The 13,778-nt window shown below is 35.9% G+C and overlaps 1 protein-coding gene across 1 annotated transcript in view; it reads right to left on the bottom strand.

Annotated features, from left to right (window-relative positions):
- Positions 1-13,778, bottom strand: part of LOC130599204 (histone H1A-like) — a 95,428-nt gene that overhangs the window by 31,862 nt on the left and 49,788 nt on the right. The window contains exons 10-14 of the mRNA XM_057409478.1: positions 11,024-11,074; positions 10,470-10,520; positions 5,480-5,530; positions 3,637-3,687; positions 3,020-3,070 (exon numbers count right to left, since the gene is read on the bottom strand). Coding sequence (XP_057265461.1) covers positions 3,020-3,070; positions 3,637-3,687; positions 5,480-5,530; positions 10,470-10,520; positions 11,024-11,074 — 255 coding nt within the window. The remainder of the gene's footprint in view (positions 1-3,019; positions 3,071-3,636; positions 3,688-5,479; positions 5,531-10,469; positions 10,521-11,023; positions 11,075-13,778) is intronic.

Raw genomic sequence — 13,778 nt, 5'->3', positions numbered from 1 at the left:
AGCATGTAACAGTCCCTACCTCCAGGAAATACCTTAAGTGTCAGCAGACATTCATTTACAAACCTGTTTTGACTATTGAATGTGTATTTCCACATATATATGCAGATGCTGCTTATTCAGCTTGAACATTTTCCTTTAAAAAAATATATATAAAAAATCAAACCATAAGGACAGAGTTACACTTCATAGTTTTCTGTAAAACATGCTTCATCTTTAACTTATATAAACTGCTTTCTGGAATGAAAATCTTATCTTTCATAGAATGGTATTAATTCGTATTACATGTGTTATGTTTGTTCTTTTTATCTTGTTTTCTAATGTTTATTGAAGATTTTTCACAAAGGAGTGCTAACTCACAATAGGAATAACTCCCACTATGACTCAGTCTTGGTATTTATGTATCTGTCATTATCTTACTGTCTGACTTTTAGAGCTCTGATGCTTTCTTGAAGTATTTCTTATTGACAGTGTTCAGCAATAATATTCTGTAATGGACAGACTGTTTGAACAGGCTGATACTGCAATTTTTATACACCTATTATATCTACCTTACATTTAGCCTCTCTATTATTTAAGATTTTCTATTGCAATTCTATATCCAGCTTGTATGGATTTGACTTTCACATTTCAAAAATATTGTCTTAACAAAGGGGTTACACAGTAGCCACTTCTAGAAATGCAATTTACGATGGATTTGACAGATCTCTAAAATGGCATGTCCTAATCAAATCACTGCTGTTTCTTAAGGTGTGTTTTGGTTGGATAGTTCATACTGAGTTGCCCACTAAAAAAGCTTCATGTGTACTCTCAGTTGGTTAAAAAAAAAGTAGAACCAGTGCTTATAAACATGACCTCCTGCTTGCGCTTCTTTACAGGGCAACAGCCACAGAGCACTTTTCCCTACAGAGGCTTTTCTCAAACTGTCTGCCTGATCTATGCACCGTGTCACTTAACATTGTTAAAAAAAAGAAGTTTAGTGAAGCACAGCATCCCACACGGATGCTTAAAGCCACTTTACGCATTGGGACTACACTCTTCTGACAAAATGTCAATGTCTTGTCATACATATTCAGTGTTACTGAGTTAGTTGTATTTGCTTTTGGATGTGCTGCATTTCTATGAATCCCATCAGCTAAGAAATGGCATATGAACATCTGTCACATGGAACAGAAAAGACAAAACCAATTTTTAAAAACCTGCAGCCACTAAGCTGAACTGCCTTCAAAGTGAGCTTGTGTAACACTTGCTGTGTCATGGACATCTATGGCTAGAAAATGACGGAATCCTTTTGCAAACACTAAGGTGGCGTCACTATACCCATGTATGCAAACTGAGACCTTCCCACTCAAGTTGTACTTTTCTGTTGCAGTCTTGCTCAAGGGGCCTTGAAAGATCTGCAGTCCTGCTATGAACAGTTACTTTACAGATCTAAGATATACAGGACTTAAAAAAAGCCAGTTGGCCTGATTGTGTGTCTCACAACATCTAATCCAGTCTAAGTTCTTATAGAGCCAGCTAGAGTAAAAAAGAAATGCTTTCACTGCTGTGGGATATGAGTTACTCTCAGTGAGCTTGCGCAAGGCATCGAGTACATCCACAGGAGACATGCAAGGCTGTGCGCCAGCCACTAGGAAAAAGTGGAGAGAGTAGTGAGCATCTCATGTGGGAAGCTGGTAAAGGCTGTGCAGACTCAGCGTAGTCACCTCTAAATTATGGCATTGCTTATCCAAATATCCTGCTGCTACTATAAAACTCCATCAGTTCTAGTTCAGACTTCATCCAAGCCATTAATTCTTTATCAGAATAATCACAGGTGTCTCTAATGTAATCTTGTACTTCAGTGGAGTTAAAGTCAGCATACTGCAGTAAACATTCAGATCTTGGGTTTTGTGTCTTGAAAAGCAGGAACTATAAGACTGTGAGAAGACACAACAACACAGTACACCCTGTTGACTAAAGTAAACTGAAAAAAATGGTACAGTAATAGGTCCCTAGTTTTCTAATGTCCATGATCTTGGGCTGGCAACCCAGGTTCATCTACTTTGACTACATCAAAGAGTTTCAGGCTGTTTAAGCCCTATTTACTTTTGTAACACTAACAAAGCATTCTCTTTGCTTCAGAATGGTACAACTGCGCAAAGTAATAACGGATTTCTCCTATTCTGCTGTATACTATCTACATACACTACTGAAAAAACTGCACTTAAAAATTTGCAAATATTACCTTTCAGAACTTTGTCAGAGAAAATGTTGCCTCATTATTTCCAGTGATCCTTAGGGCAAATCTAAAGGTAGGGAGTATAATTGTCTGAAGTATTTTCTAAACCGACTTGAAGTTTTTAACATTGACTACTATATTCCCATGACTCAGCTGACTGTTATTAGTTAGCAAGTTATTACATTTTCTTACTCATGTTAAATTATTTACACATTCAACCCGACAGACTGCTTTTTGTTGAGCAAGTGCTGTTTAATCAATATGCAAATAGTGTCAAAGTAAAACTAAGTTTTGTTTGAATTTAGTTGATATGAATAGATAAACATGAAAGTAGTTGAGTAATTATAATTACAGTTTTATCATTTCCTAAAAAATGCCTAGCATTTGACAGGTATTACAAATTGTAATTGATTTTTATTTGATGGCTACTGCTAATGTTTCTTCTAATGAAGAAACACCAAAGCACAATCAAACAATGTGTTATAGAAGAAAATTAAAATTCAATCTGACATGACAACTTTAAACAGAATAAATGACTCAAAAATTAAGATTAAAAAAATAAGTTCTCATAACTTTGGGGTCTATAAAGTTCTACTGCTACAACTTGCTTGTTTAGCCCCAAATGTATCTCTCATTTATCAGCCAGGTAAAAAGAATGTCCAGCAGAAAAGGATGCCATTCAATGATATTTATGTATGGCTAAGTGCAGAAACTAGGATTTCATTTGGGAATACTTGCACAATGGACTTATTTTCTCAACTGTATCTTATGATAAGGCTCAGCACAACTTGGAATTGTTACCTTTTTCTTTAGCCATAGTTGAAGCCTTCATTTCTTTTCCTTTTGAAGAGTCTGGAAGAGATATCCAACGCAAAAAAGGAAGCAGAAAATAAGTAGCATAAGTATACACTGTGCCCAATATAAGAAACATGCATAACACCAGATCAACCAAATATGCAAAACAGGTAAGTGTTAAGAATTAGAATTTCTGTTTAATAAGAACCTCAGCTAAAGATTTGAAAGCAAACCAAACAAAATTCCTACTATATTACCTGACAAAATTTCTGCAATTCAAATTATGCATTCATTCCCGTGCAGCCTATCATTTCAGCTTGTCATGTGTATTCGGCAACGGCTCTGTTACTAATTCACTCAGAATAGACTAGCATTCCCACTGTAATACTGGCTGTGCAGGTCAGAGTGTTTAAAGAACACCACAGAAGGCTTATGACTTTAGTATTTCTGATTCATGTCAGACACTGCTCCTTTCAATATTTCAGATTTATTAAGTGAGTAGAAGCTAGGTTTAGTTCCTTTTCACCAAAAGCTTGTAATTCAAAATATATCAAAACTGCACCAGCAGGTCCTTTCATGAGGACAACTGGTTATTTCCCAGCCACATAATGATAAGACATTACCCTTTTCCTTTAATGCTGCTGGAGGCTTCACATCTTTTCTTTTACCAGTCTCTGGAAAGAAACATTTAACATTTATCACAAGTCAGGTTAGAGAAATAAGATGACACTTGAAAAGAAAACAAGTCAAACAATTTGATATGTAGAGAGCAAAAAGGATGTGATAATTAAATGGATTTAACAGCACGGAAATAAAGAACAGGGCAAAACAACAAGGTCATTCATTCATCTTTTTAGACTTGGATATGCAAAATAATAATTCTTCAATATGTCATTAATTTCTTCACATTTTGAGGAAATCGTTAATCTGTCTTTTAAGTGGGAAATGAAGAATAATAACTTACAAAGAGGAAAGCAATTCTATACAGCAGTTGGCATCAAAAGATTTTTCTTTTGCTGAACCCAAAGAAAAAAATAATCCACACTGATATAATTAAAATATTAGGAACACTATTTTTGAAAGCCAGAGGCTGCTGATAAAGTGAAGTGGGAACTTTTTTATTCAGGAGTGACAAAAGGACCAGTTACTCATTCAGGATTCCATTATTCTTTCGATATCAAAGACACCATATGGGTATTGCCTGTGAACAGGATTTCACTTCCTGCATATATATAGCCTTTTAAAATCACAGGCAAGCTGGTTGTAAAATAAGAGCAGTGTTCATCCTTTGAATGTACATTCATATGTTTTATGTCACAACGAATAGTTCGAGAACATCATCGTATCTAATTTTTCTGCGCTGTATGACAAAGTATTAAAGGAGATGAGAAAAAAAACACTGATGTTCTAGTTCTTTCTTTCTTCTACTTGACAAGGCAGAATCCAAGGACCAAAGACAATCCAGAAGTTGGCTAAGCAGAAATAAAAGTAAACTATAATATTGTTATGGAGCCCAGGTGAGATGCATGGACTGACAGCAGTGACAAACAGAAGAATCCTGAGCCTCAAGTGGCACCCCGGTTTCATTCCCCAGAGTTTTCACAAGGACTAATACATTCCTCCCAGAAGTGCATCAAATTCTGCTTCATGTCTATTCAATACTCTGCACTATACCAGCCATAATCTGGACTTTATGGAGTATATCCAGCTTCCAAAAAAAATGAGACTCTGTCACAAGTTGGACCTCAGATGTGCCTTTATAGTTCAGGAACCATAAGCAGTTCTGTTAGCCTTTGCTGCGTCCGTTAAATTTTTGAGCTGTCCCAGTACTCTCCAGAAAGACTGTTCAATGCATGTCACATTGCAACAAGTAAGGTTTCCTCCAAATACACACTACTGAATAATCCATGACCTCTGCATGCACAGCTTGTAGGCCAGCCTTCTGTAACTGAAACGATTAGAGACATATATGTCCGTGCAGCCATCAAATTGGGAAAAACCCCTGACATATCGGTCACGCTCAAGCACCTGGATCTGTCAGTAACCTCAGCCTGTCTCATTCTCAGTCAACTGTATTCTTGAGACATAGCCACATGTCCAAGTTTAGCCTACTCCATAGTGGGAATGTCCCCACTATGAGTTTTTTAGACAATTCACTTTTGACAGATTAACATTCAAAGATGAACATTTTTGATTAACATTCAAAAATAGATTTTAATATTTCCCCCAGGATGCAAATTCAAATCTCTGCATGTAAAAGAAGCCCAGGTAGTTACTAGGAATCCTAATGTGAATCTGTAGAGTACAAATGTCGTTAAAAACAATACAATGGATAAAATAATCTAAACATGAACCAGGATGGGTTTGATTCTCTATCCTTGTATACTCCTACTCAAGACCTCCTTCTAGCACTGAATAGCTGTTCTGATACGATTAACTTCTGAATTTCTTAACTTCTTCACTTACCTTTTTCCTTTGATCCCTCTGGATTCTTGGGATTTTTTCCTTTCAAATAGTCTGTAGGGAGATAATAAAGTTTTTGAGACTTAGAAGACAGGACTGCCCCTTCACAATGAAAAAAAAAAAAAGACAAATATTTAAAAATTAAAACTAAAATTCTGAACATAAGTGAGCACCTAATACATTTTAAGGTGCAATAATGTTAGTAGAAAATGCAAGAGTAGAAGTTACTGTAGATCACTGTTTGTAGAATTTTCACAGGAAGGAGAAATTGGAAAGGAGAAGGGGAAAATGCAAGTCATGACACAGGATTACGAATTCTTAGGGTTTTATCTAAAACTTCATGAAGACAGAAGGGATTATCATGTTTTCTGTGGTGGTCTGAAGCCTAAATTTTAACCTTAGTCCTTCAGGGACCGTGTATTCAGGACCAGCAAGCACAGGAAAAACATACATTATATTACATAAACAACTAATTATTTTTTTTTAATTATGTAATAGCCTTCTGACCTCTTAAGTGTATGCAGCAGGGAATATTAGGAGGAAATACAGTTTTCCAAAGTGAGGAAGTAATTTCATAGGCTTATGAATATATGTGGTTTGAGTGAGAGTATATCACAGGTTGAAGGGTGCTGTGTAGATGCTGAGTAGACCACTGCACTCCATCTGACAGGATATAGCACCTAAGCATCTAGAAAAAAACATGCCATTTATTCCAAATGAAAGTTCACCAAATCTTCAGTAAAACAGATAAAGCTGAAAGATCCTTTCCAAAGTAAATTTAACTCAGATCATCCTCCTGGCTGCCATGGTAGCAGGATGTGATCCCACATACCCATCTGGCTTTAAGTGTGAGTTGTAACAGAAAAAGTTCACTTCTAAGATGGCTGAATTTGTAGGAAAAATCAGATGTTCAGGGATAGGTACTTAAATTAGGAGCCTGGTCTTCACAGGAGCAGGTAGACTCCTTCAGGGGATTGAAAATTCACTTCCTGTATGAAGACTGAAACCCTTTGAAGGAGCCTACCTGATATTTCCTACTATCTGTAGCACCTAAAGCAGGTTCAGCACTTTTGGCTCTTACAACTGGTGGAGGTAGCTGTCACTGTAGGACTTCCCCACCCTCTGAGCCAAGGCTACTGAGATCACCAGTCCTGCTCTCCAGAGAGCACATTTTCATCTTCAGGAGTTTGAACAGGGACTCTCTGAAGACTTTAAACTTTTGCTCTCGACTGCCCACTTTACTGCTGGTCCCAGAGGAGGAAAAACATACAGCTGGCTTAAAGCCAACCTTCAACTTGCTGTTTTCCTCCAGCATCCTACTCCAAGGATGAAACTGGGTCAGGTTAAGAAGATGATATAGAAAGATACAGCAGCAATAGTATGTGAACTTTTCAGGGTAAAAATCTCGTTCTTAGGCAAATGACAAGAAATAAGTAGATAGAAATTGGAGGAAATATTAATTGAAGAGTCAGTGCTTTTCTGCAGATGAGTCTCACAATCTAACTCTACTATTAAAGAAAAAAGTGTGTCATAAGTTAAGATAAAAAATGCTACAGGCAATATGTTATTTCATTTTACTTTTATCTTAAAGGAAAGACAAGCATGGCATAGCAAGTGCAAATCAGCACATTTGTCTCTTTAATGACAATGTGCTATTATGTATATGGCAAGAAAGAAATACACGCTACTGGACTTATTTACCCTACCAATCTGTGCACAAAAATAAATGGGCTTATTATCCACACATAACTGACATGAGAAAAGATGCAAAGATATCCCAAAACATGGCAAAACCAAATAAGAGGGGGAAAAGGACCATTTGTTTGGAAAACAAATAATGGAACACAATGTAAGAGTGAATTTATATTATCTATACAGCACAAATGCTGTCACTTTAATAACTCAACATAGTGCAATTCCAGCAAATTTCTTAGAAAAACTCAGTGAGGAGTTATACATAAAATATCATAAGCTTTTAGTGCTACTGTTAGAGACTGGATAAATGAGCTGCTACTCTGATTAGCTATCTACCAAAAAGCACATGGCAAATTATACCTTAGCTTTTCAGTGGCCTCACATTATTTGAATATGCTTCTATCAACAAACACAAACCCCACCCCCCACCCCCTCCCTTTCATATTCATTATTGTAATGAATGTAGTTATTGAGCTTCTTTACTCTTTATTTCAGGAAAAAGTTGAAAAGCTAATTATGAATTTTGAAGGAGTCTTGAGATGCCCTTTCTCACAAGACAATGGAAAGTATATTCTTCCACTGTTCTCTTTAATTGCTGCAAATAAAATTAAATTCAAAGACTGAAGACATTTTATTCACCTCATAAAATACATAAGATGACATTCTGAGGTTGCAAGCTACAGAGTATCCCAGGGATAACTCCAAATTCAGGGATCTATTTTTCCTGCCACTGCTTTAAATGAAAATACTATGCACTGGTTTATGAAAAATAGCCTTCTTTATGATAAGGTTTTTTGTCTGGACATCATCCTCATTCATCCAAACTTAGCCCATCCTTCAAATAGAATGGGGTATGATGATGCCTGTTTTATTGCATAAGGTGCCAGGCAAACATTAATGATAAAAACAATTTAACACCTTGTCTAAAAATGCTTATTTGGTCTTACATGAATTACAACAAACTACCAAGATACATAATTAGCACACATATGCAGTCCTGAAAACCCTTAATTTCCTCTTTTACACACAAAAATATATTTTTATTTGCTAGAAACTTCCACTTTAAGAAGCAAATCTTAAGACATCAAGTTGCGAAGAGTGAAAAGAAGGCCCCAGTAATCTGGTCCACCTTTCCAGAGGCCCACTGAAGAGGCTCTAAGAGATGATGGAGAAGGGAATGAGTGGCATGCAAGTATGGCTTTGAATAATTTATGAGCTACAGTTTGGGTAAATATGGTTATGAATTGGGGGATTTATAGTGCTAAATATATGTTTATTTAGCAGGGTGATCCAGAATGCAGCCACTAAGATTTCTATGGGTTTCTCCCACACAGCTTTGCCAGTTCTTCCTGTAGAGTCTTTGCTGACAGTATATTTTGAACTGAGCTACCCCGCTCACTAATCAGCACCTGCATTTTTAGACACAGGCACTGGACTTTGAAAGTTTGACCCCTATTAGAGGAAACAATGTGGCAGGTGCTCACAAGATCTGAGGGGGCTGGACATCAATGGTGCTGAAGGGGTTCAGAAGCCTGTGGTGCATTTACAACTGTATTCGGCATCAAACAGTAGATTGAGATGCCACTGTTAGCGGCAGTAATGCATTAGGCATACATGACTGTATTCAGCAGGTAAAGAAAGTGGCCTGAAGCTCTGTTTGGTAAAACTTTGAATAGTACATTGGGATTTTTTACAGATATTTTTGCCTTGTTTTCCTAAAATGTAAGAAATCTGATACAGCATGGTCTGCACTTGATATTTAGAATAAATTCTTGCCTGCCCCTTTCTGGCGTCTGGGTGGAAATGGTCTAAGGTACTCTGCCATATTAGAAAGACCTGTTAATAACTTAGTGATTGAAGTCACTGACCTATTGAGCATGAGCCCAGGAAATGAAAAGCAGCGCTTTTGGAGGCACTCTAAAGGACATGCTACAGAAGCTTTGTTCAGGGCTGGAAAATCCCATTCGATCAGTTCAAAAGAAACTCTTGTCAAAGATGAAAAGTGTTTGAATTTCCTCTCTCCCTCTTTTTCTCCCCCTTCTTCCCTGCAGTCCTCTGAAAGGAGCAGCAGGCTTGGCATACCCACTCCATGAAGAGAAGGACAGGGCAGAGCTGTCACTCAAGTGCTTCTTTCAATTTTTTGGCACAGCCCCATGAGGTAACAACAGATTATTCAAGCAGTCCATGGAGAAGGCCATTCGACCCTAGGAGAGTTTGGATATACATTTCTGGTCCAGGTAACTGTAAATGGAACATCTGTACATTAATAGTAGATATGCACAGAACAACAATACATGAACCACAGGATTAGCAGATTATTATAATTTTTTTTTTTTATGAAGAAGTGATTAATTAGTGATTGCCTAACTAAACAAGAGTGAATGAACACAGCTTCTGGGATTTTGAAAATATGTCTAGCAATAAAATTATTCCTTCTTTTGTTTTAGGCATTCGGTTGGGTTTTGTTTTTCTTTTCATTTTTCCATAGCACTTGAGCTAAGCTCTTCATTCAGTTCTTTATTTGAAATAGGTTATAATGACTGTCATTTAGAGTGAATATTAATGTCTATCTGTAACATTGATTTTTTTTTATCCTGAAGAAGCTAAAGAACACGTCAAATAAGGTTTATCTATAAATCACATCTCTTTCAAAATATAGCTATCTCTGGAAAGGAATGAAGCAATAAAATGGTTAAAAAACACTCAGCAAAATAATGGGTGAAAGGAAATTCATCTCAGTTAACCATTTACCCTGACCAAATTTAAAAAGATATTGGAACTGTTAAAAAATATGGAATAAAAGAAAGATTCAGACCAACTCTCATGTTCTAGGTGGGGGTCTGGATGAAGCTGGGGTTTTAACTGTAGATTTTACAGAGTCCAGAAAGTACATTATCCACTCATATCCTCATAAACTTTACTTTATTGCTACTACAGCCACAGATTTATGCAAGCATTCAGTTTTGACTTTGTTTACTGGCTCCTATTAAAGACTTTGATTCTTTAGGGAAGCAATTTCTTAAGAAAGTTCTTAACTAGTACTCAGAGTGGTTTTGTGATATTTATTCAATTCATTTTGAGACTTCTGAATGTGCATCAGCTCACTATATTCTATTTATGTCCTTTCCCCCCTCCCTTTTTCCATGCCATAAATCCTGCAATATGTTTTAACCCATTAAATGTTGATTGGTTAAGATTTATAATGGGAAAGATTTATAATGTTTATTTTAAAATTACAATTTTAATTCTACTTTGTGTGGTTTTCCAATAAGTTTTATATTTTATTATTTATTCTTACCTTTATCTTTTAAAGCTGTAGGATTCTTTCCTTCCTTTTCTTTAGCATGTTCTGTAAAATAATTTTATTATTATTCAAGTTAGAATGATAAAAGGTTAACATCTAATACCTCTGGGATAATGATTGATTGAATAATTGTTGGTGTCTAACTGAACCATGATTACCAATTAAATGTAGCACAAAACTGTTTCATCAGCTTTAGCATGCACACAAGGAGAAGCTACAAAATTTTCTTAAGTGTGATGAAAGAACAAAGATTATTCAAAACTTACTTCACTTTGCAGCTTTCAATACCAAACATTAACAAAGCTTTCCTAAGTTCTGAGTTTAGAATTCTAAGTTTTCATACAGATGTTTCATATTACCAAGGCTCTATTTCACTTCTGATCCTGGTAATGCAAATTAAGTTTTATCATAAACTTAAATAGTATTATATAGATAAATTCCTAACTAAACTCTACCATAAAAACAAAATGTCCAATCCATTGCAAGATTTTTTTTTCTTACTGCACATAGATCCTAGGGTTTTATATAATTTTTTCCTGACATGTTACCTTTATTTTTTGTAGCAGCTGGAGATTTGGATTCTTTCTCTTTTCCAGGATCTGTAAAAAATGTATTCACACCGATAAAGTGACGATCAGAAGCCATCACTGAGTGAAAGTACGAGATTTAATCATATGAGAGAATGAAGCATCTAGATCATATGGGTGACTATGATTACATTAGAAGAAAGAGCGAAAAATGTAGTCATTGGAATAGTTGTACAGAATTCAGCTGTTCCCATTCAGAGGGTTCAGTCCACAAAATGTTTTTCATTGATTTGATTATGAAACCTTTAAAATTTGCAAGCTTCAACTTAATATGGTATCAGGATAGTTTTTTGTCTTAACCACAAAGGACAAAATGACCTTTGGCCAATTTTGACCCATAAATGCTGTCTGTGGTCTACTGTCCTCATCTGGGATTGGCCATTCTTGCTGAGCAAATCCAAGGGTCTCTTGTTGCAAGTATTCTTTCTAAGGGTCAGATGCATATCAAATTTAGAGAGCGACACAATAGTGACAAATAGGAGGACAAACAGCTCTTTTTATTCTGCCTGCAGAAAAGTAGTGAAGATGGCTAGGACACACCATCCTTGATGGATACTGTCTCAGGGAGGGCAGTCCCCTGTAAAAGGTATAAGAAATAATTTGAACCAGACAGAAAACCAAGAATTATGTTTGAGACAGTATGCAAGATCACCTTTCTGGGCTGATGAAACCAAGGTCTTCAAAGCTTTTGCAACCCAAATGAAAAAGACAGTTGAGACTGTCCCAGAACAGGCTATTCAGAAGGACCAGAGACTTGGAGTTTGGATTTTTTGCATGTTAAGTGATTGTTTTAACCATCTGACTGCTGATTACACATATACATATATATGTATGTTACATATATAACCAACTATATATAGTTGGTTATATGTATAGATACATGTAAAACCAACTAATACTGTTATATACATGTCATTCTGAGAAATACTAATTAACAGGTATTTTCTGGGGGAAAAAAAAAAAAGAATAATATAATGTTCTCCATCAGATATGAAGAAAAAAACAATCTTTCTGTTGAGAAACTCAGCAGGAATTCAGTGCCAGGTCTTAGAGAACTCTGTTAGAAGACTCCTGGTTGCTACACATAAGAGGAAAGATCAAGACTTAATGAGGAGGAGGCTGTGTTTAGCAGACAGATATGAAACTTGCAGTAGCTATGGTGAGTAGCTGCAGTGATGATTTTTTACTGTCTTAAGCACACACAATTCAGAAGTTGTTGTTTTTGTTACAAAAGCATGGAAAGTGTCTAGTAGTTCATTATGGTATCAATCAATCTTATTGTTCATGCTTCACTATTTGGCTATACGTAAGACAAACTGAGCTAATAGGGAATCTGAATTGAAGGAATCCAGAAATAATAAAATCTTATTTATGGTAGAAGTAACCAGCAAGTAGAAAAAAATTAATGTACTGTTAACTTTGAAACTCTTTTTCTGTTGGAGCTCACGTCAAAGGATAAATGTTTCACTATTTTTCTCCTTCTACTTTGTGCTTATAAAAAGGCAATACTTCCAGGCAATTAAATTTTTAAAGGAGAAGACTTGGAAAAGGTATTGCTGAACAAGGTCAAAAGTGTAATTTTATTGTAATAAAGTGTCTCTTTCCAGCCTCACTACATCTTAGACATCTGTTGTTCAGAAGCTACCCCTTCTCTCCTTCTTCTGCCTCCAGGTTTTGTACTCACTGGATTATGATTCAGTCACTAATTTTCAAAGTCAGAAAAAACACTGCAGGTGTTTATGAAGCACATACAGTGGAACTAATGTAGAGCTGATCTCTAATAGTCCTAATAAAAAGTCAACACCAATTTTTAAATATTAAGTTAATGACAGAAATCTATGCTAACAGAAATAAAACTCAGTGAGAAGACTGAAAAACTTGTCCTTCTGTGCTCATGTGTTATAAAAAATTGCCAAGAGAGATTCCATGGTTGGTGCAATGGTGTCTATAAAAACTGGTAGAGGTGGAAGACACGACCTTTCTTTTTTCTTTTTTGTCTTCTTTTTCTTTTTCTTTTTTTTAATGTACATTATAAATTCTTTACTTTCAAGAGCCTGCCTGTAACAACTGTAAGTTGTTGTGCACCTCCATATTAAGAAAATTGTTACCCAAACTGTTGCAGAAGATGTTACCACAGTGATGCATTTTAAACAAAAGAGCGTTAAACAGCTCTGACTGAAACATTAAGTTGTTACTGATGAAGCTTGAAGTTCCATGTGATCCCCAAACAAAGAAACCTTAGGAAAGGTTTTTCAGAGATATTTGTTATCTCCAGGAGAAAAAAAAAAAAAAAGTCTTTTGGGATGGCATGGCATGTAATATACATACTGCTAAAGAATTTAAAAAAATATTCATGAATGATATGAAAATGGCAAATTGAATTGTAAATACACACTGGCAATATTCTGTAGGACTCAACTTACTGAGGTCTCTTAGACAGTCTGCCATAACCTGGCAAAATGACAACATGTAGCGCAAATCCCATGACAAGAACCTTGTGTTACTTCCTCATACTTGATTTGCAGTGTTAAGCTTTTATTGACCTCAGAACACATAACTGAGATCTGCAGTGAACCTAGCAGGTGTGGAGAGAATAATTTTGTGTGTAAAATAATAAAGGTAAACTTTTTAAATGGCTGGGCTTCATTTGTTGTTTCTTTTTTTTGGTTCATTGGTTGTTCTGAGGGTTTTCTGGTGGTTTTTTTGTGTGCTGGCA

The sequence above is a fragment of the Pezoporus wallicus genome, unplaced genomic scaffold (genome assembly GCF_028554395.1).
Source record: "Pezoporus wallicus isolate ANWC-B61680 ecotype Strahan unplaced genomic scaffold, APGP_CSIRO_Pwel_v1 contig_3817, whole genome shotgun sequence".
Taxonomy (NCBI): Eukaryota; Metazoa; Chordata; class Aves; order Psittaciformes; family Psittacidae; genus Pezoporus; species Pezoporus wallicus.
The sequence above is the reverse complement of the archived record's forward strand: the minus strand, read 5'-3'. Positions and strand labels throughout refer to the sequence as shown.